At 42.1% G+C, this 26,596-nt stretch overlaps 1 protein-coding gene across 2 annotated transcripts in view; it reads left to right on the top strand.

The window, feature by feature from the left end:
• Veph1 (ventricular zone expressed PH domain containing 1) overlaps positions 1 to 26,596 on the top strand; it is a 210,894-nt gene that overhangs the window by 134,183 nt on the left and 50,115 nt on the right. The window contains exons 9-10 of one of the 2 annotated variants that reach the window (XM_027933954.2): positions 19,730 to 19,869; positions 22,672 to 22,806. In XM_027933954.2, coding sequence (XP_027789755.1) covers positions 19,730 to 19,869; positions 22,672 to 22,806 — 275 coding nt within the window. The remainder of the gene's footprint in view (positions 1 to 19,729; positions 19,870 to 22,671; positions 22,807 to 26,596) is intronic. The other variant, XM_027933955.2, reaches the window with a different exon arrangement.

The following is a 26,596-nucleotide window of genomic DNA, read 5'->3' as shown; positions in this document are numbered from 1 at the left end:
TCTGTTGGCCCTCAGGCAGAATTCAAGCTGTCACATTTAGGTTTCCAGCAGCCTCAGCTTCTGAGATTCTATCCCAACCCAGCTGTCTAACACCTGCCCCTCAATGCCTTGAGGGATACCTGCTGAGTGTCAGAGTCCCCCAGGGCCCAGCCACAGGGGGCTTCCTGACTACAGAACCTACCATGTGAGTGGGCATGCCAGAGCTGTCAGGGTGGGGTCTAGACCTCCTCCCTCTTCAGGGCCTGGGGCTGGGCAGAGAGCAATGCTCTTGCCTGAGTTCAATGCAGAAAGAGGGAAGGAGCCCTAGCCGATGATGTGCCTGTCACTGATGTGCAGCTTTGGGCTTGCCACGGAATCGGTCTCTCTGTGGGCTCTGACGTTGCAGGAGACCTTTCCCTTGTGGTTAAGGCAGTAGCCTGTGTAATCAGGAAAGGAAAGGAAAAGTTAATTGCCCTGTGACGCACTAGGAAAGTGTGGGCATCCACAGAGCTGCCACAAAGAGACTGTATCTCAAGCTCAGCATGGAAAACAAAACGAAAACCAGGAAGATGAGGATATTAACCATTTGGGGGGAATATGTGCACATACTCTTCTAATATTTCATATATTGAAGAAAACAGAATTCCTGGAAACTGAAGACAACTCAGCCATTTCTGAATAGATGAGCTTCATGATGGTTATTCATAGAAGTGGGAGACAGTGCAAGAGCGAGGCTGTAGGGTAGAGTGCATGGTTCCAGCAGCTAGGGTGGGGGCAGAGGCCTCTGCTCAGAGTACTCCCCTGCATCCCAGTAGCCTCTTCTGCAAAGACAGCGAATGCATTCATACTTGAGAAGTCAATGCGGGAAGCACCAGAAAATACTGCTTCTAAAGTCTCTCAGGGCTTTTACCCCTAAATTCAACCAATACTCATGTCACAAACCCTACCCCTCACTTGTTACACATGGTTTTTTATCTGTAGGAAAACATCAGTGAGGGGCGCTGTGTGACCTGTCCCCCTCTTTGCTGACCCACATCTAAGAAAGCTTGAGGTAGTGCAGGGGACTTGATAATGACTTCTCCAGGACAGTGCTGTGTGACGTGCTTCTCCAGAATGGGAGATAAATTGCCAATTTTTCTACAACCAATGATTTTCATGTACAGTTCTTAGTATTCTGAGTATTTTGACCTATGAGCCTAGTCTCACCTGAAATCATTTTATGAATGAAATAAACCTAGTTGATTCCATATCCCTAGAAGTCTACCCACTGGGATAATAACTGTCACAGGTTAATGGAATCTATTATAACAGTGTAGCCCAAGTCTGATCCATTTTCTGGTGGAAACAAAATCCTAGTGAAGGGATTTTCTTTTTACAGTTATGAAAGTATATCTGTTTACTGGAAAATAGATAAAGAGCTAAAGAAAATCATCTTTTTAATCCTACCATCTAACTACTGTTAGAAATCGTAGGTATGTCCTTCTAGGATTTTTTCCATGGTGGAAAATACTTTGGCAGTATGGTGAAGAACTGCTTTTCAAAGATGTTTTATGTTCAATCTTGGTGGTGAAAATTTCCATTTGGAAAACATGGAATAATTAGAAAGCACAATGTAAAGACCTAATGAGCCAACAATGAGCAATGTAGCTGCCTTTGCATCTTTAGCAGGGTGATCTTTGCAGTGGAACATTGTATTAAAGCACCAGAAACAAAAGCCTTGCTCAATGACATTTCCTTGACTTAATCTGCAAAGAAGTCAGATTTCTCTCATGCATATATTTATCTCCCTGCTAGAGAGGGTACAACTCACATCTAGATTGGTATCTCTTACCCATAGCATTCTCTTTGACACTGAAACTAAATAATTTAAAACCTTCAATGCTATTGAAATAAGTTTAAAATACAGAAAAGTGTTTATATGATACCTTATAATATTATTCATCATTATCGGCATGCATTGTAGACCAGGTTTGGCAGTCTTCTTATCTGTAAAAGGCCAGGTAGTATATATTTTGGGGCAGAGAAAGGACATGAGAATTTCAGTGAGCTTGGCTGTTTGAACTCACATATCTATCTCATTGTCACCAAAGTAGCACTTAAATAGTAACAAAGGAGTTAAAAGACATAAGGTTAGGAGAACAGAGGAGAAGACACTAGACAAAGTGACAACACAGACAGAGTAAAGCAGATGCCAGTGCCTTCCTGAATATTGAATGAAAGAATACATAAATAATTTATTTAATCCTAATAAAACAGCTTGTAGTGTAGTCGTAAGTAACTGTCCTCATTTTATGAATGGGAAAATACATTTGGAAAGTCCATTCCTTATGCAAGGTGAGGTAGCCAGTAGGTGGCTGAAGAAGGACTTGACCCTGGATGCAGGACCGGCCACCACCTGTCCCACACTGCCTTTGTGGACACATCCTCGCCCACCACCGTGCCTCTGCCCAGGTAGCTGTGCCCCAGGCTGCGTTCATCTAGGCCCACCACTCATCAAGGCTGGATCAAGCTGATCTCCTCTGCTGGCTCCCAGGACTCTTCATTTAGCACTTGACCTTGCATTACTCTTTTTTCTTCTATTTCTGTATTTCTAATATTTCTTTTTTAAATCATAAGACTCTCATGAGTCTTTTTATAGTCTCAGAACCCAGCCAAATGCCCCATTTTTGGTAAATCTCTCAAGTATTTGCTAACAGAGGTGATGCTATTATTAGACCTTTCCCGGGTGCAGAAAAACAACTGTCATCAGGCCTCCTCCAGTTCAAGGGCCCCACCCACGTGGTTACAGTAGCTGGAGCACTCAGAGGGAACCTGCGATGTGTTTCAGGACTTGAGCTCTGAGAATGCAGTCGACTCCCTGCAATACCATCCTCAGAAGTTGCCTCAGACCTGGCTGAATCGACCGTTCCTTATGCCCTCAGATTGACTTCCAAGTTCATGGCCTACCCCTACCCCTACTGACCCATGAGTAGTTGCTTTCTATGCAATGACACCTCATTGAGCATCCTTGAGTGAAACAAGATGCCTCCTAGATTTCTAATGTCAGCCGCATGATTATGAAATCAACCGAGGGTGGTGGCTGGACATCCTGGGGAAGCCATGCTTGGTTAGGACTTGCTGAAGAAGATCAGCCTGATCTAGAGCTTCAAAGGGTTTGAGGCAGTAGCTATGCACTACGTGCCCCACCTCCCTGCACTCTGAACCCACCCACCCGACATAACCAGTGCTGGAAAAGACACACCCCTCTCCCTAGAGTGTTCCCCGGGCCATTGGGTGGCAGCCAGGCCAGAAGATCTGAATTCAAAACTGCTGCCAAATGGAGAGAGCATTGCGATGGATGAGTCACATGTAGATCATCTTAGGCTCGTCCTTCCTTCCTCAGATAAAAAATGTAAACATTCCATTTTAGTGGAATTTAATAATAAAATTTCCTAAAATTCTCTGTCCCCCAATGTGGTTACCGTTATGCGTTTTGCAGAATTGCAAAGTAATTGGTAGCACATGGAATGGTACCTGCAAGGGACACAACTGGCCTGCCTTATTTGCCTCTGTACAACTTTGGTAAATCTCTGCCTGGTAGAGCCAAATGTTCATTTGTAACATATGGGCTTCCACCGACTCAGAGTGACCACAAAGAGATTCTGTATCATTGCCAGAAATCAACCACATTAGCACTGTGCAAAAAAAAGTGTGCATTTGATTTAAAATTCATATAAATTCCAAAATCATTTTCATGTCTACTAACTGTGCTAGCTTCTATGAAAATATCCCAGATTTATTTCTGATTGTGCTGATATTGACTCCTTTGTATCCTTACTGTTTGGACATCCAGCTTGTATTTGGTGAGCATCAAGGAATATCTGATGGAATTCTTCCCAGTGATCTTCCCCCAAGGGTTTTGTGATAGGATAAGTACAATATCAACTCCTCTTCTAAGAGTGGGGTCAGACTTACTTTTTTTCCAGAGGCTACCAAAGATTCACTAGAGAAGCGAAAACAGCAAAATATATTATTTAAAGAGAAGTTCAATTTTAAGTAAAGTTTCCCAATTTGTATTTTCAATATACCTACTTTGGGGGATTATGGGCTAAATTCCTGGTAGTATTAGAAGCAACATTGAAATTAATATAAAAATACAAACAGTGTTACCACAATCACCCTTTTCTGTAATTACAGAAATTATCCTGATTTGAGTACACTTTGTAAGGGCTGTTTCACATCTGGAGACTAGGAAAGTGACTTCAGATGTCATTGTTCAGATATACACCCTCTTCACAATTAATATGACAGCTTTATTTTTAAATTTGGACATTTAAAGAATAAGGCAATAATTATTTGAAAATATATGGCCATTCCTCAACAAGTTACACATGGAATTGCCATATGACCCAGCAATTCCATTCTTAAGTATATAATTACCCCCAAAGAACTGAAAACAAATGTTCAAACAAAAAATATGCACATAAATGTTCTTAGCAGGGCTAGTCACAGTAACCCAAAGTGGAAACAACTTACATGTCCATCTATGGATAACAATATGTAGTATGTCCATACAATGGAATACTAGTCAGCCACAAAAAGCAATTAATTGCTGATCCATGCTACCACATGGATGAACCTTGAAAACGTTATGCCACATGAAAGGAGCCAGACACAAAAGGTCAATTATTATGATTCCATTTATATGAAATATCCAGAATAAGCAAATGTACAGAGACAAAATGCAGATTTGTGATTATCAGCTCCAAAGTACAAAAAGTGGAAAGTGAAATATAAAAAACAAAAATTGCCAAAGATGGCATAACTAGCAGGTAGAAGAATACAACTTGAACCCAGCTGCTAGCAACAGGGCCCGTGCCACTGCCTGCTGGGCTGCGAGGTGAGCTGGCCCTGTCTCTGAGTGGAAGGCGGATGTGTAAGGGCAATGCCCTCAACCTCTCGGAACAGTGTTGACAGCTCCAGTTCTTAAAGATCAGACTGCTTTTATGCAAATCTGCAAAGTACACACATTCCTATCTCCTTTCTTGTCTCTGCCTAATTACCATTGAATATACACATGCCACCAAAGGACTGCTGGAGTGTGCTCAGGTCCCCGCCCAGGGCAATTCACTGTGCCACGCAGGGCGGGTGCCTGTGGTCAGAGGTGTCCTGTGGCCCTCTGCACTTGTATTCTGTTGGAACAAGAGTCACACCCGGTCTCTCAGCCCTGTCTCTGCCTCCCTGTCCTGCGGTTCCAGGGCTCGACCCAGTAAGTGAGGTTGGTTGAATCATAAGTTTGGGGGGGGTGGAAGCAGGGGGGAGGAATATGCAAAGCCCAAGAGTATGGGTAAGAAGTGGTGGGTGGGAACAGAAGGCCAGTCTCCCCCATAGGCACACTGGTCCTGAGTCACACTATCCTGGGAGTGCCGCTCACATGTATTGGGTGCCCAGAGTCCTGTACTGCTCGGCTGCAGAGGGCACCCTTGGCGCTGTGACCTGTGGGAATGACACCTGTCCCAGACACTGGCTGTACACAGGGGCCCTGTAGATGGGGCCCAGGGTCTTATCTAGAGAGATGGAGTTCACAGCTCAGCAAGAACACCTGGACGGAGCAGTGCTTGGCCACACAACTATGCTGATGTTCCCAGGAGGTCCACCTGGTGGACGCAGAGAGACCCACAGAGAGGGCAGGGCAGTCTCCAGTGGTAGGCACCAGCAGGGCACCAGCAGCAGCTAGGCAGGAGTCAGAGCTGGCTCGCACTCAGCAGGGACCTGGCAAGTGCCACCGGTGGGGAGCGTGAGGAAGCAGCTTCTCCTGCACGCATCTCTCTCACCTCCATCGACACCCAGCCCAACCACTTCCAGCCCAGTCCACCCGTGGCCTCAGAGCTCCTGGCTGCCACAGGGCTGCTTCACCTGATTCTGGATGTGGCTGAGGCAAAGCCTGCCATGGGAGATTGTAGTTCTTTAAAGGTGACCAGGGCTGGGCGCAGTGGCATACAGCACAGTGGCACATGCCTGTAATCCCAGTGGCTCAGGAGGCAGAGGTAGGAGGATCACAAGTTCAAAGCCAACCTCAGCAATGGCCAGGCTCTAAGCAACTAAGACCCTGTGTCTAAATAAAATACAAATAGAGCTGGGGAGGTGGCTCAGTGGTTGAGTGCCCCTGAGTTCAATCCCCGCTACCAAAAAAAAAAGGAACCAGGGCCAGATAACAAGAGCAGGTTTCCTACACTTGGAGCACGTGGATACCTTGGTCTCCTCCTAGTGATCCTGGAACCTAGCACTTCAGCTCCATGCTTATCACCATGTATCCAAATTCTTGGGAAGACCCTGCACAGCTACCCATCGCTGCCAGGAGTTCAGCCAGGACTCGCCATAAGGAGTTCTGTCCTCACAGAGCTTTCCATGCAGAGCCTTAGCAGACGGTGGTTGCAGGGAGGACAGGGAGCCCACAGTTTCTGCAGAGCACCTCCTTTTGGCAAGAAGCTATTTTACAGTGTGGGAGGTTTAAGTATCTCAGCACTTTTCCAGCAGACCCTGGGTCATAAATGCCACCTTCTTCTTCTTCTTCTTCTTTTTTTTTTTTTTTAGCAGAGAATTAATTTTTTTTAACAGTAACCCAAACATTTATTCATTTTCATGACACAATGGCTGTTGATTAGGCAGTTTTGCTGATGTGAGCTGGGCTTGCTTGTCCATCTGCAATCAGTGGGCAGTTAGGCTGGGGCCCCCCAGGTCTAGGAAAACTCCCAGTGCCACCCTTTTGACTGGCCCCCAGACTCCACTTCTTGGTGAGGCTGGAAAGTTTATAATAGAGGCTTTGCTAAACATGTTAAATTTTATTAAATTTCAAAATGAAGCCATTATGATCTAAAGACATAAGGAAAGTTGAATTGTGAGTCTTTGTGCTTTCAAGTATTTCAAGTCTCAAGATTTTAAAGAAAAGAACAACTTTCTAAGCAGATCCATCGCAATCTCGCACCCTAACTTTATGGTTTTGAACTAGCATTTGGCATCAGATTTGTCCTGAAAGGCAAATTTCTGAAATGATGGAGTCTTTGAGGGGAAGGCACCATTCCTACAACCTCTGCTGAGTGAAGGTTGTCTTCTCACCCCAAAGTTTGTGCTGCCCCCTGGACCACTAGGAAATAGCCTCTAAGCCAGGGATAATTCAAGTCTATTAAATTTTCACTTTAATTCTTCAATAAATCTTTCTATCTCCTTCTATAGAACAACAAAAATATATATATATATATATATATATATATATATACCAGCTCTTTCAGATTTACAACTAAAAGGCTGAGTTTCTGGAAGCTGAATAACACTGCTACTCTAGCCTATGTTACGTTTTCTCTGGGCAGCAGTAAGAAATGAAGGTATAAATAATTAACTAGAAACAGTAAAGCACCAAGTCTGCTTAATGTTAATTATCATGATGAATGTCATCTCACTAGAATTAGGTCACACAAGAATGAAGCATTACACATAAATGCATCCCCCCAAAAGTAATGGGTGGACCTCAGACTTTAAGATACATTGACCTCTGTCATGTGAACATTCATTTATAGAAAAATGAATTCATTTGTAGAAAAAAAAATTTGCAACTGCCTTAGATGTTCTGGTTTCCAAGGCTAACCGGACCGAGGGGGGGAACTTATTTCTTGATTTATTTCCTTGAGGCTTGATGCCTTCGCTCCAGAGGGTTCCTACCTGGAACAACAGTCCCACAGATGGGATGTTGAGGTCCATCACCTGGGCTTTCTTCAAGAGCAGTGTAAGCAGGGATGTAAGGAATGCACCTTGTAACTCATTCAGCAACACTATAAAAATCAAAGCGGCCGTTAAAACCAAAAATAAATGATCAGCAAATCTGTAAAGACGGTGAAAAATGAAAGCCATACATAATTGATACGACTTAAATAATGTAAAATATTTAGCTGTAGTTTAAATCTCCCTTTGGCTCAGACTACTCACCGCTGTTTTAGCTAAGCATAACCCTCTATGGGTTGCAGAGCAGAGCGGGCACTGGGTCCCACAGCCTGGGTTCATCTTAATGGCCACTGGTCAACCACCCAAACCTGGGGAAGTGACATCCCTGACCTCAGATGGCTCTTGGAAACTGGCAGTGTGTCCATCATTCTTGTGGGAATTAAGTGGTGATATACTTATAGAGACATACATAAAACAGAGCCCAGCGCACAAAAATTCAATCAATAGGCAGCTATTTCCCCCTTATTCTTCTACATACACACACACACACACACACACACACACATCTTCCTTTCACTCTTTTACTTATGATTCTTTGAATACAACAAGACATCAAGGCTTTCTTTGGGGCTTTCCTGCCACATTTCTGTCTCCTGAGCCCCCAAAGCCTCCCCTGAGCATAGCTGAGAGTCTGAAATGCTGAAAGATCCCAGGGATCAAGCAGTGGCCCCGGCACCGTCACAAGATCTTCCTTCTCTCTAGGTCCTCTGGTCACACCCCCAGAGAGGTCTCGGCTCTATAGAACTGTATTTCAGCCTGTACTTCAGCATTAACTCTGTAGTAAATTCTTTTTTAAAAGAAGCAAGGAGGTAAGGGTTTCTGGCCATGAAGCACCTGGATTTCAAGAGTCATCCTGCAGTTCTTTTTCTCTGACTAAAGCAGCATGTGACAATACTGAACCACTTCCACCAGGCTAAGGGGACATTTGTGCTTTTTCCAGATACAATAGCAGTAGAGGTGCTGGACTTAATAAGGAAAGCAGACATTATTAAACACTTGCTCTGTGTCAAGGACGTGTCTTCTGAGAGCCTCATGTGAATTAACTCGTTTCTTGCTCATGTTAGCTAGGTGACCAACACATCCCAGTGTGCCTGGCACCCTCCTGACTCCTAATGTTGGAAGGCTTGAGTCCCAGAAACCACCAGGATGGCTGGCCTCCCAGAGCACCCTCAGAAATAGGTGGCATTGGTCCAACTGAGTCATAGAGAAGTTGTGTCACTGCCTGAAGACAGGTGGCTAACAGGTATGAAGGTCTGGCCACTTCACCACCTGAGAACCACCTGAGAAAAGGGGTCAGGGATGCCAGTCATAAGGGTCCCTCTCTCAGGGCAGAAACTGGTCATGGGAGCACCCCGGGCTCTCCATTGCCTGGTGTGAGGTAGGTAGTGGCGAGTCCCACTCTGGTGACACTGCATGCCATCGTGGGTGATTTCAGCCCTCACATGCAAACTGTCTAATGACCTTTGTCTTCTGACCCCCCACCCCACCTGACTCTTACAAGCATGCCTAAAACTCCCTAATTTTTTATTAGGACAAGATTTCTTTCTCCTCCAAAGTCTCTTGTTCACTGTCATTTTTATGCTACACTTATTGTAAGATTGCAAGATTTTTTTTATATTACATCTCAGATTTATAGAGAAAATGTGCCATTGTTTTGTCTAGAGTTAAGTAGGGTTGTAAACCAACCACTGGCTACTGAGAGGAGATATTAATTTAGAGTCCCTCCTGCAGTATCTCCCATCTGATCATTTGAATGGTACTTTCAGAAGAAAACCTTTCATTAAATTAAAGTGCACTTCCTCTCAGTCCCCCACGTATGTCTCCCTAAGGTGGCACCAGGGCCCTGCTTCCTCATGGTGGATGGCAAGTGACAATGCTGGGGTAGTAGCAAGGAGTGTCTTGTACCTAAAGAATAATGTCCTTTGCTTTCTGCGTCACCTTTTCTACATCAGCAGACACAGCTAAGTCCAGGATGCTACCACTCACCCCCTGGGCTGGCCATGGGTCTACCTGGCCATCTGACCCACCTTAGCTCCCACTCTTGGCCCCTCTGAATCCTGGTTTAGACAATTCTCTCTGCAGACCAGTGGGTAGAGCCACACCTACCTTCTCACTATCATGATTTCTCAGAAGAGCTCTCGAAGAAAAGCCTCAGCCACTCCAGTTCCTGGTTACTCCGGAACAGGGGCGAAGGTGGTGCCTGAAAGCTGAACCTCAGGGGATCCTTCTACTGGGCTCACGAGCAGTGCTTTTAGTTAGGTTGGCTGCCCTGCATTGGTACTGAGGGCTACCAGGGAATGGATGTCCTCTCAAAGGGCCATCTTTGCCCCTGGTGTTACCATAACTAAACTGACATACTCCCAGGCCCAGGCTGAAAGATGAGGAAAGTTGAGACCCACTTGTGATGTCCTTCTCCCCGCCAGTGCCCTGACAGAATTTCTCTTTTGCTTCTGCATTATATCCTCCTCCCTGCCAATCAAAGTACTGACCTGGCTGTCCCTCTTCAAACCAGCCCTATAACACCAGGCCTCCAGAGGTTGGCAGACTCCAGGGTAGTAAAGAGATTTGGAAAATCCTTCCTCAAGAATAGTCCACTTTGGGCAGTTAAAAAGTGGACTCTACCCTTCCTTCTTCTTTGTTCTCTAACACCTGCCCATAGTCACTCCCACGCACACGCGGTGAGGGTTCAGGTGGACTAGAACAAAGGCTATGAGCTCAGGCAGAAGAGAAAAAAACACTCAACCATTACCTGTTACTGAGATGGCCTCTAAATTACTTAACAAATTTCGAACAAATTTTCATTGTATATGTTTTTTTCCTTTTTAAATTATACAGATAAAACTACAAGAAAGAATTAAAACAACACAAAAGTAAATCGTGAGTCACTCAATGACAGGGATAAGTTCTGAGGATAATGTGATGTAAAAACATCACAAAGTGACTGACAGGAAATAAGTGTGATGGCCTGTTGTTCCCAAGGCCATGACGAACAAGCAACATGAAATCAGATCAAACACAGGAGACAGAATGCAGCGAGAGATGCAGGATACAGGAGATGTACTGCACGTGGAACAGGCCCACTGTCCACAGTGAATGTCCTTAAGTAGGAGGACACTCTACGATAAAGATAAAAAGTATGGAAATGCTTAAAAGAAGAGCGAGCTGCGAGCTGCCGTTAGCCAACGTGGTGCACTGTACACTGGATGCTGCCCACTTGCACGACTGGCAGCGGAGCAGCTGTGCTCCCATCAGCACCACCACAAACATGGCGCTAAGACGTTATGATGGCTGTGGGCAAGAGGAACTTCTTGGCTCCCTTTTAATATTATGGGACTGGGACCACCGTTGTATGTGGTCTGGCACTAATTGCAGTGACGTTCTGCGGTGCCTAACCACACACAACGTAAAACTGCACCCTGTCCGCCCGGTTCCTGCTTCCCATCCAGAAGGGACCTCCTCCATGGCTGGTGTCCAGCTTCATAGGCCTTCCTTCCATCATTCATCTAAAAATATGTGCTTGCACGCTGTACGTAATATTGAATTATTTTCCCAACAGGTCAAGAGCAGGATTTTATCCACCAGTGGTTTGTACATTTCTGAATATATGATTACCAAATGTGTGTCATGGTATGCTGATGACTTTATATCATTGTCCAGATGATCTAAGCAAAGGCATCAGTGTGCTTGTGTGAAAATTGGCAGGAATTTCTGCACAAGGGGGAGAATGAGCAGAGCGTTTTTACTGTGGGTGGGAGATTAAAGAAATGGCGAGTGTCCAGTGGAAGGAGAAAGCCTACTCCAGCAGATGCTGCCGCCATCCCTCCTGTCTTGAGCACCCAGAGCCAGCCCCGCAGACCCAACCAAAAGTCCCACCCTGCTCTGGACAATCATCACGCATGTTTCTTCACCAGCTCAAATCATGGGCTTTGGAGGTAGCACATTCATCCCACACTGAACCCAAGTTGCGAATTGTCACACTGTTCCCCCAAAACGTGTACAATTATTATGTGTCAGTTACAAAGAAAAGAGGTGGACTGGTGATGTGGCTCAGTGGTAGAGCATTTGCCTAGTGTGCAGCAAGTCCTGGATTTCTGAACATAACAAGAAGAAAACACAGAAAGAAACTCATTCTAATATGACTTTTTCTCAAAAAACTAATCACATGATCCAACAATCCCACTTCTGGGTACACATAAAAAAATTTAAATCAGAGCCTCAAGGAATATTTGTATACTCATGTCCAAAGCAGCATCATTCACAGTTGACAAAAGGTATAAACAACCCCAGTGTCCATGGACAAATGAATAAGTGAAACATAGTACATGCAATGGAAAGGCACTCATCCTTAAAAAGAAATGAAATTCTGGAACATGCTACCACATGCATGAAGCTTGACAACACTGTGCTAAGTGAAATAGGCCAGGCATGTGTGCAAGATTTTATTGACATCAAGAACCTGGAACAGTGAGTTAGAAAATGGAATTGTGGTCTCCAGGGGCCGACAGGAGGGAGGATGGGCAAGGTGTTGTTTAATGGGAACAGGGTTTTTTGGGGGGAAGAATGAAAACATTATGTAGAGGGGTGGTAGTTGGTTGCATAACAATGAGAAAGTAGTTAATATTAGTGAACTATATACATAACAATCATTAAAAAGATACTTTTACTTTTTATGTTTTACATAATTTAACACAATTTAAAAATCCTTAGCTTCATGGAGATTATAATCCTGGAGAAAGAGAATAAAACAAATACAAAAATAAAAGTTTTTTAATAGATCAGTTTTGTTTTTTTATTCTAGATCAGCTTTTAGTCGACCCCATTTTACAGATAAGAAACCAGAAGATAGAGAGGAAAAGTACACAGTTCACCCACTAAGACCCTGACTGTCGGACTCCAGGGGCAGTGAACTTTCCATCAACTTCTGCTTCCTTTGGGGGATTCTTCCATTGTCTCTATTTCATCTGACCCACTCAAAACATGTACTGGGTTCAAATTTTAGCCGAACTGCTCCCTAGAAGGCTCTATGGAGATAGCAGAGCCTATTCGGGAGGGTTAAATGTAATTTGTTCCACTTCCACGTTGGTGCAGAGCAAGGAGTCTGTGGAAACTAGCTCCCTCCCTGGTCCCTCAAAATGCCTTCCCTGCGTTTGTTTATATATAAGCCATGAGTACTTTCAGCCTAGCAATGTCAGCAAACATATTCCTGTGCTTAAGTTTTTGTAAATCATTCTAGAAATAAAGTTTAGATGTGAAGAAGACTGGCTCATTTAAAATCCTGGGAAACAAGCCAGTGACACATGCATGACCCTTCTGTCGCTGGGAGGGAACTCTAAAATGTACATTGAATAAAGCATTCAACATAAAAGCTAACTCATTCTTTTTTCCAAAAGCAAAGCCAACTCTAATATATTTCTACCAGCTCTTTTAAAAAAAATCAAAGCCATGTTTCATTTTTATTCTTAAAAGTCCCTTACCTCTAAACAAAACTACATGATGGCATAGATCACATCTAAGTGACCATTCTAGGCGATGGGTTGGCAGGGTCTAGTCTCCCAAGAAGAATCCAAAATAGGAATTGATAAAAAATGGACACCACTATGAATGGACAGCAGAGCAGCGCTGGCCCTCCTCTCCCTAATTCCACAACTCCCTGCCCCTGAGGAGCCTGGTCATTTTGACTGTTCCCTATGGGTTCGAACCCTCGCCTACTCCCTCCTGTCATTTTTGAGGATTAAAGAAAGATTGTTTCCATTTTGCACAGGCCTTGTAAGGACTTCTCTTTATAAATTTGCCAAATATCTTTGGTTTTATGAAAGAATTTGTCCTTTTCCTAGGTTAGAAGTTGTGTTTAAAAATAATAATGGCATAGAAATTGATGCCTTTGGCTATATTTCTAGGGATGGACATCTTGTGTTGGATTGCCCATCCTGTCCCTAGAGAAGTTGTCCCACAGTTCAGCTGGAGAAGCAGATGCGAGTGACCCAGGCAAGTGACTTTGAAGGAGGAGGTGTATACAAACTCAGGCCTTGCATTTCAGTGAGCATGGGTCCAAATTGTGGCTCTTCATCTTACTAATGAAGTCATTGACTCTCACCCTCTTAATGATGATAATTAATAGTTATGAAAAATAAATGATAATTAAAATGTCTAAAAATGAAATTGCTACAAAAGTAGATACTAACAGCTTGTTCTAATATTTTAAGTGATTTCGCATAATGTACCGACACAAACTAAAATCTGATTTTTATTTTTTATTATTATTTTTCTTGATTTAGAATTTTCATTAAACTTTTAAATACTATTACAGATTATAATAATAACTTCTTTCTGAAACTTCATGATACCGTTTAACACGATTTGTAATTCTAAAATGTTCCCCAAGATGTTAGTTGATATGCTTAATAAATTTCTAAATTCTTAAACATTTTACAAACTATAAAACAAAAAATTTCTTTACAAAGATGCACAATTCCTGGTATCTGGAATATTGCTAAAATTTTCCAAGTGGCTGAACTAAGGCAGAATGTTCACACTAATCAATATTTATGACTTTAATCCTACGTAGATGACAATGTAGACCGTTTAGCTAAAATTGTAGATAAAATGAACTTTGTAATATTACTATTATAATTTTTCCTGATTTCCGTGGGAACACCCTGTTGGTCTCATCTTTGTGATTCAGAAGAAACCAGGAACCATGTGATCAAGTGTCAGCCTGGAATACTAAACTTTTATTGAACATGTCTGTGTGCCAGGCACCATGGTAGGTGGAATACACAAAGATAGAGAAAAGAGAAAGGGGAGGGATACAAGAAGGAAGGAGAAAGAGAAACAGAGAGAGAGATGGGTCAGAGATAAAAACACCAGCTGAGCAGGAGCAGGCTGCTTGCTGCTAGGTGGGAGTTCTAAAGTAAGCAAAGGGAAGGAGCTGGAATGAGTGACATGGTTGTGATTACCAGTGTAGGTGCACGTTCAGCTTCACATGGTCACGTATGGAGGTGCTCATACACTGGGGCTGTTAGGCACACCACCTCCACGCTCTGCCAGCAGAAAGGCCAAGGAGCAGCTACACCCCAGAGCAACAAGCAGTTTACCACCATAAAAAACAACAACAACAAAAAAAAAAAAAAACCAGAGATCCTGGGTAAAAGGCTGATTTTAGATCTGAAGTGGGAAATACACAAAATAAGCCTGGAGCATATTTTAGTAGGAAAGAGTATGGGAGTTCTCACCAAAACACAGACACACACACACACACACACACACACACACACAATTATGGGGGTCATAGGAACCAGCTGAAAGAATCGTCAGTGGTCAAAATAGAAACATTTGGGCAACAAAAAATAAATTAGTACTGAATTATAACCCAAGGTATGAAATAAATATCCTCGGGTACATACTGATATAATGATTAACTCTATTTATCATTAAGACTAAAAAAATAATTGAGTGTATAATGAATCGAAGAGCACTCTGCTGTCATGTATAACTGATTAGAACCAAAAAAAAATCGAATAAATGGTTTAAATGAAATAAGTGGGGGAAGAATAAACAAACCTTCTATGCAGACGAATTCCAAATAGTTTATGCAACTATTTCACCCTCGAGGAGGAGAAGCTGAGTCCCTGGTCCTTGAGCAAGGGCTATCCGTAGCCAACTCCTCCCCAAGAGCACACCAAGGAGGTACAAAATAAGTGGATTTATGGCAGAGAAACCTCAAAACCACCATGTCAGTGAAATGCTCCAGGCAACCCTAACGGGCAAAATCCAGCTGATCCTACGCAGCCCTCACCTGTGACAATGGCATTTGGCCTCTGTGCTGTTTGCCTTGGAACCCTGAAGTCGCAATGTAAGCATAAGGAAAACGGACACATCCCAAAGGGACGTTGCACAAAGTACCCAGCAAGAGCACTTCTCAAAACTGTGGAAGTCATCAAAAACAAGGAAGGTCTAAGAAATGGTCACCGTCAAAAAGAGGCCAAAGCTCACCTGATAAATACACACCAGGGAGTATCCAGGATGGGATTCTGGAGCAGGAAAAGGACGTTAGGTGAAAACAAAGGGAAGCCGAGCAAACCATGGACTTAGCTTATAATAATGCACTGATATTGTTCCATTTCCCCCAACAGATGTGCCATTCTAAACTCAATATTAGTTGGAGGGAAACAGAGTGTAGTATGTGTGGATTTCCCTGCTACATTCCCAGTGTTCCTGTATATCAGAAGTATCTAAAATAAGTTTATTCAATAATAGTGACAGAAAAATTTTATAAGGTGTAGTGACACCATGTAGCAATGAAGAAATATGAACAGCACTTTGGGGGCAGGAGACAGAATGAATTCCAAAGTGAGTTTTTGAAGATTTCAGCTCCCCAAAACTAAGCACTCTTGTATTTGGGTACCATGTCTAAATTTATCCATCTGTATGAAGTATGTACTTTGAGCATTGCAGCAAACATTATATTTTACAATTATTAATGATCATATCAACTTCAGTCTTTATAAATCTTTTTATTTTTAGAAAAAGAAGCTTCATTCTATCAAAAGTAAAGAAATAACAATCATCTGGGCATGTGGTATAGGCCTGTAATCCCAACAACTCGGGAGGCTGAGGCAAGAGGATCATACGTTAGAGGCTAGCCTCAACATCTTAGTAAGGCCCTAAGCAACTTAACAAGAACCTATCTCAAAATAAAAAATGAAAAAGGACTAGGGATGTGATTCAGTGGTTAAGCACTTCCAGGTTAAATCCCCAGTATCAAAAAAAAAAAGAATGAAAGAGAGGAAGAAGAAGAAGGAGGAGGAGGAGAGGAGAAAGAAAGAAAAGAAATAAAAACAATCATGTTTGGTGGAATATGGAAGCATTCTGCATTTAAAAAAGCATGACCTCCTCTTTATTCAACCTTTAGTCTAGAAAAATCAGTAACCATTCAGGCATCCCCTTGCAACTAAAAAACATTTAATGATCCAGATATACCAAGCATACTCCCTGGAAGTTCCCTGAACATTTATGGCACATGTGATTTTTTTCAGGGTCGAGGTTTCCTACATTCAAAGTGCTTTTTCTAAGTTCAAAATGCATTTTTTCAAGGTCCACCTCAGACATCTTCTCCCCGCTCCCCATTCAGAAAGCCTTACTCATTTTTCTGAGCAGCCGTAGTTACATGGCCCCCTACTATCTGATGCCATCTATCTACAGGTGTCTCCCATTTGGATATCAGCTTTTTTCTTTCTTTCTTTTTTTTTTTTTTAATTGTACCAGGGATTGAACCAGTGGCACTTAACCATGAAACCACATCCCTAGTCCTTTTTATTTTTCATTTTGAGACAGGGTCTTCCTGAGTTGCTGAGGCTGGCTTTGAATTTGTGATTCTCCTTCCTCAGCCTTCTGAGTTGCTGGGATTACCTGACAGGCATTCATTCACACCATGCCTGGCAAATAAATCTTTCTTCCTTTTTTTTTTTTTTTTTAATTTGGATCGAACCCAGAGCCTTGAGCATGCTAGGCAAATGTTTTACCACTGAGTTGTTTCTCCATCCCTGGTTATCAGCTTCTTAATAGCAAGATGGACATCTTGGCTCCAATTGCTCTCAGTACAGAATCTGACATTCATTCATTCATCCAACGTCCATTTATGACATGCCCACCATTTGGTTCCATGGAATGAACTGCAGGGGGGAAATTACAGACAAAGGTTAACAACTGAATCTTAATATTGTGGAAAATTTTTTCAAGCTAGGAAAGCTCTGAGAAAAAATGAGAAGGATATTGATATAGACCAGATGTACTGAAAGCATTAACAGAGGACTTATACCACAAGACTGATTTATTTTAAAAGCCAGTGTATATGTTCCTAAGTGAGGGTTTCTCTCTTCTACCACTTTGACCATTTTCTGTGATCTGAAACCCCTACTGCTTGTGTATAAAAGGGTGAGTGAAATAAATCAATCAATGTTTATTTTCAAATAAAACACAAATGAGCAGTAAGAATTTAGGGTAAGGGAAAAGACACTGTTTTGTGGCAAATGCCTGAGGTACAACTTATAACCTTCATGATTAGTACATGGATTCTTAAAAGAGAATTTGCTTCCTTTTGAAACTTTCTATTGAAGCAAAATACATTGCTATCTCAGTGTAGACATCATACTTAGACTTATGTCAAATACCATTTTTGTGTGTGCTCTTGCAAAATATTTGTTTTCCTGTTTCTTTAGCACAGATTAATTTAAATTCAATATTTCAAATCATTAGTGTCAATTTTTTAAAAACTATCATTGTACTAGTCAGCTTTTCACCACATAACAAAATGCCTGAGATAACCAACTTTAATATGTTGTCTTAGGGATTAACTGATTCTGTGACCCTTACTGAGATCCCATCAATGCTGAAGAAATTCTCGTCCATGTCCACTTTAAAGGGTAGAGCATAATGAATGCATTAATTTTCAAAACATTCATTTAAAACTCAGATTAGTTCTGAAACAATTTAGATTCCCCATGAGCTATCCACAGGACTACACAATCTACAAGACCCTAGTGCGGTAGACCCTAAAGCACCCCATCAGCTCACTGAGTTCAAATCCTGGCCCCACCATAGGATCAGCTCTGAGCAACTTCTTCTTGGTCCCTGGGCATTCCTCATCATTCATCCATCTAGACACCACTTAGTTTCGTTCTTACTCATCCTCAGAGTGTCAAGATTATAATGTCAAGTTTACAGTGAGCAAGACAGGCTCGGTGGCTGACTTTCTAGTGGGTGAATTTACAATAGAAATAACAATAGCCATCATGTATGGTTGTAAATATCAAATGGAAGCAAGCATGTGAGGCATGTGGGAGTCACTCAGTGATGGCTGTGGTTATCCAATCCTCAACACAGTGCCACACACATGGTCTCAGCCTGAATGTACTCCATCCATTCTTTATTCATTATCGACAGTCTTTACATATGGCTCCTCACCTCCACTATTCTACACAAACATCCACCATTTCTTATCCCTCAAGGATGAGCTCATTAGGCCTCCTTGCTGAAGAGCTTCAAGATGAGATGATTTTTAAACCAGACCAGGCTCGTTCATGATGGCCACATCTCTGGCAAGAGTTATACTGGAAACTCTCTGTGGATTCTGCGCAGACACAGCTCACAGCCTCCCGCCCACATCTGTGCAGGCGGTGGGAATGGGGTCTCCCTCAGTGGAATGGGCTGGCTGAGAAATAAAAGCTAGGAGAAATAAAACAGTGAAAAAAACCACAAAACACAGAAAGTAGTTTCAAAAGCGGGGGCAGAACGGGCAAGCTGATCAGACGGATGGAGCTTCTAGACAAAATGGGGCCCACGCCTGCTTTATTTATATTGGGAAACATCAAATAGATTCTATAGAATGTTCTTCTCCAAAAAAGGTTAAAGGTGGCTCTTCAGTTCTTAACGGGTTACACCCATCTCCAGAGCTAATATGAGGAGCCTTCCTAGCAGAGCAGAGGGAAAGGTTACATGCCTTGGGCAATCTATTGCCCATGGAAAGTTCCCAATGCCAGGCCTGTCTCTCCCTGGACACCATGCTGAGAGAAGAGCCTAGTGTATTTCACGGATGGCTTCCCGCAATGGCCCATACCCACTGCCTAGGAAATGCCTGAGCTTCCTGCAGCCGCCATATTCTTCCCCGGTTATCACTTGGAGGTATCCAGTCAGATGATCATGATGTGGTATCTCCCTCTTTGTTGGTGAGAGGGTTTTCTTCCTTGGAAGTTTCTCAGAAATTCTTCACATATTACTAATTAAATTAAGAGAAAGATGAGTAGAATAACCGTTTAAGACACCTTCCTTTCAGTCTGCCTTCCATGAAATAGGCCCACTCCTAATGCACGGTTGTTTGGAGTGATTGATTATCTGTCTGAAAACTGAAGAGTGGCTTCTAAATGTGTTTACTTGTTGAAGCATGAAAAGCAACCCTGGGCAGAAAGGAGTGTGTGATGCTACGTGTGTTTGTTTCTAGACACTGTGAGAAGTTGTGTGGCGAAGCTGTTCTTCACCTGTTCCCTCAAGGGTCATTACTGCCTGTACAGCAAGTCCAGCTTCATCCTCATCAGCCAAGAGCCTCAGCGGTGGATCCAGATCATGCTTCTGTTTCAGCAGGTGTGTGCAATTCATGTTCATTGGGCTCTTCAACAAGCAGGTTGGATATGAGCTCCTGTCATCCCATTGAATTATTTATTCTTTGTCCAGAGTTGATATGTAAATAACAGCAACACATCATCATTTCTTTTTCTCTATTTTAAGATAGTTTCCTTGTAAAGGAACCTGGATTATAAATCAGAAGGTCAAAGCTACTATTAAAACAGAGATCGAACCTGGGGTCATTTAACCACTGAGCAACATCTCCAGCCCTTTTTATTTTTTATTTTGAGATGGGGTATCCCTGAGTTGCTTAGGACCTTGATAAGTTGCTGAGGCTGGCTTTGAACTTGCAATCCTCCTGTCTCATCCTCTGGAGTTGCTGGGATTATAGGTGTTGCCCTTGCACCCGATCAAAGCTATTCTTATCTTGAATATCCTTAGCTTTACAATAGAAGAATGCCACAGAAAATATTCTTTTAAACAACAGCAACAATAAAAATATCTTAGTTGGGGAAATAGCTTATCTTTTGTAGAGCTAGCCTTGGTTTCCCCAGTTTTCTAAACTCTAGTTGATTTTAGTGTAAGTGCATTCTTTCTGGCATTATCACACAGGAATGCCACTTTTTTCTATCAAATACATGTATATAGATGAAATTACCTAAAGAGCATCTTTAAACTTAACAGTGAAGAATGTCATGCAAAAATGTCGAAGTACCTTAGATGCACAGAAAATGCAAACGTAGACTATAAAATGTTTGTAATAAAGGAGATCTCAGATATCATCTTTACAGATAAGAAAACTCAAGGGCAAGCTCAGATCATCAGCCATCTTCCCATTTTTGCACATGTGTTGAAAACTAACATGGGGAGATGAAGGTAAGAGAATGCAGGACAGAGTCAGGAAAAAAGAGAGTACAGACGTTAAATAGGGTTGAAACTTAAGCCAAGTGATAAGATAGATTTTCACTTCAGTTAATAAAATATTTCTATAACTCCTACAAAACTCACCAACCAGAGAGTCATATTTCTTTATAAAATCAAGATTTTTGAGAAAAATGGATTTTCATGCTGAATACATCTTAATTACCATATAACTATGGTTGGATGTGGCTCAGAGATGCCATTTTCCCCTGTGTTAGTTTTAAGAACACTTACCGTCTCCTACAGAACACTCAGATTTTGATGTGAACCACATTGTATGTGAACATAAAATAACATTGATTCTTCTTCCTATTCCTGAAATAATGATCATAGTTTTCTTCTACTTAGATTTTTCAAATAGTTTTCATAAGCGTCTCTGTATCTGGTTTCATTGGCTTTGTTCTTAACAGTTGTCAGTTTTCTAAGAACAAATCAAGAAAATCTGCTTTTTTTTTGCCCCTTCAGCCTTATTTTATTGACCTACTCTGATCTTTTTTTTTCTCTTTAAGCACAATGACTAAAAAAGCATCTTTTTATGATTTTCCTTTGTGTTCATTTTACAATAATGGCTCCTTTCTTTTTCCACACCTTTGATCTTATGTAATCTTCTGGGAAAATTATGGCTTTAGGGTAAGTGAAAAATAAAACTTTCACTGGGTAATTACCAACCCAACCCCAGTGGTGGGTGCTGAGCCAGACTCTCGCTTTTCTGACAACCTTGCACAGTCATGAATGCTTCATTAGATCAGATTTAGCACGTCTCTAGACGAGACATCCATCGTGCATAACCTTCTATTAGCATAAAGAAATCCACAAATGTTTCCACGTGAGAAGCTGAATAATCAGAAACTTCTTAATTATACCAACCATTTACTTGGGGTTTGATATCCTCCTCCTTTTCCTGCTCAATACCAGCTCATTTTCATTGATGATAATGAGATTTTTCTGGGAAAAAAAATGTGTATTAATCCTTATTCACTAAATAGAAGCTTTGCACACACCTTAAAGTTTCATTGTGCAACACCTGGACAATCATTGTCATAGCCAATAAGACCTTACAAGCAATTCTCCTTATCATACCCTTCATCATTCATATGGAATAATATTTCTACTATTTTGTATGAGTAAATGATATTTTATACTCTTTATTGACATTCCACATATTTTTGAAAATCATCCCCTTGAGTTGAAAGGCCTCTTACATTCACAGGTATGGTAAAAGGGTATTAAATACCTTGTTAGTAAATATATAAACAAGTTTAACTCTTCCTTTGAAGAGCTTATTTTCACTGGATTGAATGAAGTACATGTAAATATAATTCTCTTTACTTTAACAACATATTGCCCAACACTTAAAGAAATTATCTTAAAGTTTGAAGAATATCTGCCCATGATTCACTTATCATTAAAAGTGGTTTTGTTTCCCACATGTACCTGCTCAAACTGCTAATGTTTACATAATTATGTTATGGATTCTTGGTTGTTTTTTTATTCTTCATAATCTACTCTGTACAAACAGACTTGATATTTGTACTGTAGTTTTGATTTTAGGCCTTAATTCACAGATCTTTGATAAAATAAATTTGAATATTTGCATTAGCCACTTTTTAAAGCAACATTCTTGGGAAATCATCAAGATAAACATTATGTTACATCGTTGAGGCATATTTGTGCAGATCCATATCAAGTGCCTTGAAAATTCTATTAAATAATTTATATGTTCTGTTAAAAAAAACAAAAAGCCTGAAATCTATGTCCGTTCTCCAAGATGGAGTTCCTCATTATCCATAAATCTAAACAGTGGTAAGTTCCGGCCAAGCCTACACAGGCCTTGGAACCCATGGAACGTCTCTGTTGGACCCAGAAGTAATGCTGTCTCTTCCCTTCACACCCACTCAGAGCCTGTTTCCTGAGCCCCTGTCCATACAGAGCCGCTCCGTGCAGTTCCTCAGAGCGCTGTGGGAGAAGACCCAGGCAGGAGCCACCCACAGCTTCGAAACAGCCATGACAGAGTCCACGTTTCCTCAGCAGAAGGTAAATGCTTCTCTCCCTGGGCGTGATGTTTAAAAGCAGGATTCAAGATGGCCTTCAGTTTGCCTTTCTCTTAACCATTTGGTTGTTTCCTCCTTTCCTTGCCCCTCTCTTATTATCAGAAAACATGCACTAAGGAAGGACTTTCAGGCCGTGCCACACTGGACTCACACAGTGGCATCCTAGACAGAGCCTCTGTCCTTGTGGGCCCACAGGATGACATGGCTCGGCCCACTCACACCACACAAAACCTGCACACATCCTGTGGAATTGAGGCACTTTATGGAAGCAGATTGTGGGCTCAAGGACTGAAAAGGAAAGAGCCCAGGAAAGTGGGCTGGAGGGTCTTTGGTGCTTCCATTCCTTCCATCTTTACCACCTCTCATTCCTTTGTCATTGGCCGTCACCACAGAACAAGAAAACGAGGGTAAACCGGACAGGAAGAGAGAGCGGTCAGGGTAGGAAGCTCTTTGGAGGCAGGCACTGTGGCGGGAGATACAAAACCTTCCAGGAGCATGGAAGCAGGGCATGGCCCTCAGACACAGCCAGCTGAGACCTGAGCAGACCGCTGTGCTGGGGAAGTCCCCTGTAGAGAACCAGACCCAGCCCCTCGATAGGGGGAACCTGGCCATGGAGGACACTGGTGTGCTCAGAGTTTCCTATGAGAAAAGTCAGGACCAAGGCACCGCGGGCAATGATGAGAGGAAGCCCTTCTAGAATAAGAAGGCATCTGAAGAAAACTTCATTTCTTCTCGGGAAATGAAGGCGCCAAGGTTGGAAGGCGCCAAATTTGGGAACTTAAACCCAACTTCATACTCTATGGCAGTATTAAGCGTGGAACATTTGAAAACTGTTCAAGTCAGGAAGGTGAAACCCTCGTGGGTGGGATTAATGGCTTTGTAGAAATGCTAGGAGGAACCAGCTAGGCCCTTTTGCCCTTCTGCCTTCTACCGGGTAAGGAAGCAGCATCCAAAGCACCGTATTGGAAACGGACACCAAGCTCTCACCAGATTCCAGTCCAGCCTGTGCCCTAGTACTGGACCTTCCAGCCTCCAGAACTATGAGAAATGAATTTTTTTTTTCTTTTGGTTAAAAAGACTAAGATAGAAGGTCTGAACTGAAGATGGAAGTTGTAAAAAAAAAAAAAAAATGACTAGAAGAGCTATTAAGAAAGTCAAACCTACAAGACATGGTATCTGATAATGAAAAAGGAAGGTTCCAGGGACACTCCAGGTGCATCATTTGGCCAAAGAGGTGATGGCACTGCCCTGAAAGAAAGACCACAAAGGAAGCTGGTGGAGGTGTGGAAAACACAAGGCCTTCTGGTTGTGTTAGTCAGCCCCCTAACACTTGAGAAAATGCCTGAGATAAACAAACTTATAGGGAGGAAAGGTTTATTTTGGCTCATGATTTCAGAGGTTTCAGTCCATGGTCAGTAGGCCTTGGTGCTTCAGGCCAGTGATGAGGTTATACCTCCTGGTGGGAGCATGAAGAGAAAGAAACTTCACCTTGAGGTAGCAGGGAGGTAAAGAAAGAGAGGTGGGGGCTGGGTTCCCCATACTCCCCCAAGGTCCTATCCCCATCATCTAACTTCCTTCCATCCACTAAGCTCCACCTCCTGAAGGTCCCACCACCTCCCCGTAGCACCCCAGGCTGATGACCAAGCCTTCAACACAGGGTCTCTGGGTGACATTTCAGATCTGAACTCGAGCACTGGTTTACCCATTTTGGTTGAAATGACAGTGTGGGTCTCACAAAGACCCAGACTGGAGATGTGGCCTCGGGAGCCATGAGTACAAGTTGTTGCCATACGTTAGGCTGGACCCCTCTAGGGGAGCAGGTTTGTGAATGGAGGATGGCATTGGGCTCTCCTGGCAGATACTGGCAGCTTCTCTCTTTAAGCTCTTTCCAGACTCTGAGATTCTGGTTACCCTAATTTTGCTTTCAAGAAAGCCAGTAATAAATAGTGGGTGCCTACTGGGAAAGCCAGAGGTCCTGAGAGTATACAATCAGGGTCTCTGTCCTAATTCTACTTTTCTTCTTGTGGTTGATACATAAAAATTGTACAAAAATGTGGAATACTGGGGCATTTCAATGCATGTGGACATTGTGTAATGTTCAAATCATGGCAAGCATATCTATCTCTTCAAATATTATTGTCACTATCTATAGTCACCTAACTCTGCAATGGAACACCAGAACCTCTATCTCTTATCTAACTATAAATTGGTACCAGTTGACTAATCTTCCTCTCCCCCTCCCCCCCCCATTTTATTATTGAGAAGGAAAACAACCACTCCAATATTCAATTCGAAATTAGCAAATTAATTAATCAAAACCTGTTATATTGTGATACAAACTCAACATCTCGTAAGTGGTGAATGATTGCAGCAGGATGTGAAATGGATGTGATTAATCAGATGTTTATTTATAAGGGTCTGTAAGACACTAAAGACAAAGCGGGCTGTGGCACTGCTCATTTTTTTTGGCTTTGGTTTAAGAGTTTGACATTCGGAGTTCAAGATACAGGAAATGCCACGATGGCATCAGCATAAAGTAAGATGGAATTCTTCCCACATTTCATTCAAATTTTCAATTGTTGCATCATGTTCAAAGACAATGTCTCAAATTCTCATAAATTTTTCATTGTGAGCTGCATTTTAACTAGAGGCAACCAGTAAATTAAAACTTGGCCGGCTGCTTCAAGTCCTAAGAGATTAAACTAAAAATCTTGGCAAACAGTTTTGTACTTGCTTACAAGTGTGCTTATTCATATTTCTTTTATTTCACACAAATAAATATTCCTCTAGGGGAAAATTAACTGTAAACCAAATTTTTGAAATATTTGAAGTTTCAACATTTGTTTTATTCATGAGTAATAGAAAAACTTGATATCTGGAATGTACATTATGGGGTAAACTTATCTGCCCAGGAATTTCTCAATCCAGTTGACTTTCTCCTGTCTTTCCTGAAGCATTCTGCATACTAGATTCAAAATAGCTGTGAGGATTGTGCAGAGTTTGCTCTATTTTCACAGTGTATGCTGACATGTGCACCCCCCTTATTTGGTAGTGGTGGACATATGTGCATCTGCTGCTCTGATGGAGTTGGTCATGTGTCTTGCTTCAACTACAGACTGTGAGAGGGTTGTGTACTGTTCCAGGCAGCTTCCAAAGGCAGTGTGCCAGTTTTTGTCCCTCTTTTTTCCACCATAGTGACTGGGAAGGCCAGTATAGATGTTGGAGTCCAGGGAGGGGATACTGCCTGGAATTCTGAGCCTCATGTGGAGGTCTGCTGCTCTGAGAGCCAGATCTTCCCATCACACCCTTTGCCTGAGCAAGAAACAATCTTTGCTTTGTTATAAACTGAAGCTTTGCCATTAATTATGACAGCATAACCTACAGTTCTTGATTCATACACATACCAGAGTAGCTAAGCATGTAGCTCTGAAGTCAGATTACCTGGGTTTAAAATCTGACCCTGCCACCAACCAGTACTGTGGCCTTTGTCTCTGTGCCCCAGTTTTATTATCTGAACAATGGATATTTTACTAGTGCCCCATTAGTTACCTCATAGATCTGCTTTGAGGATTGAATGAGTTAACACATGTACAGCTCTTAGAAAAGTGACCGTACACTTTTATCTTCCAATAAATCTTTCTAATATTTTAATTCCTAGATAGTGCTTTTCTGTCTTTCTCTAAAATAATACAAATTAAAATCTGTCTTAGATACACTAAGAGGTTCAGAGTGGAGATAGAAAGATAACCTGAAGAATAAGCTCATAAGTTATT

The sequence above is a fragment of the Marmota flaviventris genome, chromosome 8 (genome assembly GCF_047511675.1).
Source record: "Marmota flaviventris isolate mMarFla1 chromosome 8, mMarFla1.hap1, whole genome shotgun sequence".
NCBI classification, from domain to species: domain Eukaryota; kingdom Metazoa; phylum Chordata; class Mammalia; order Rodentia; family Sciuridae; genus Marmota; species Marmota flaviventris.
This window is presented reverse-complemented; position numbering and strand designations above follow the sequence as displayed.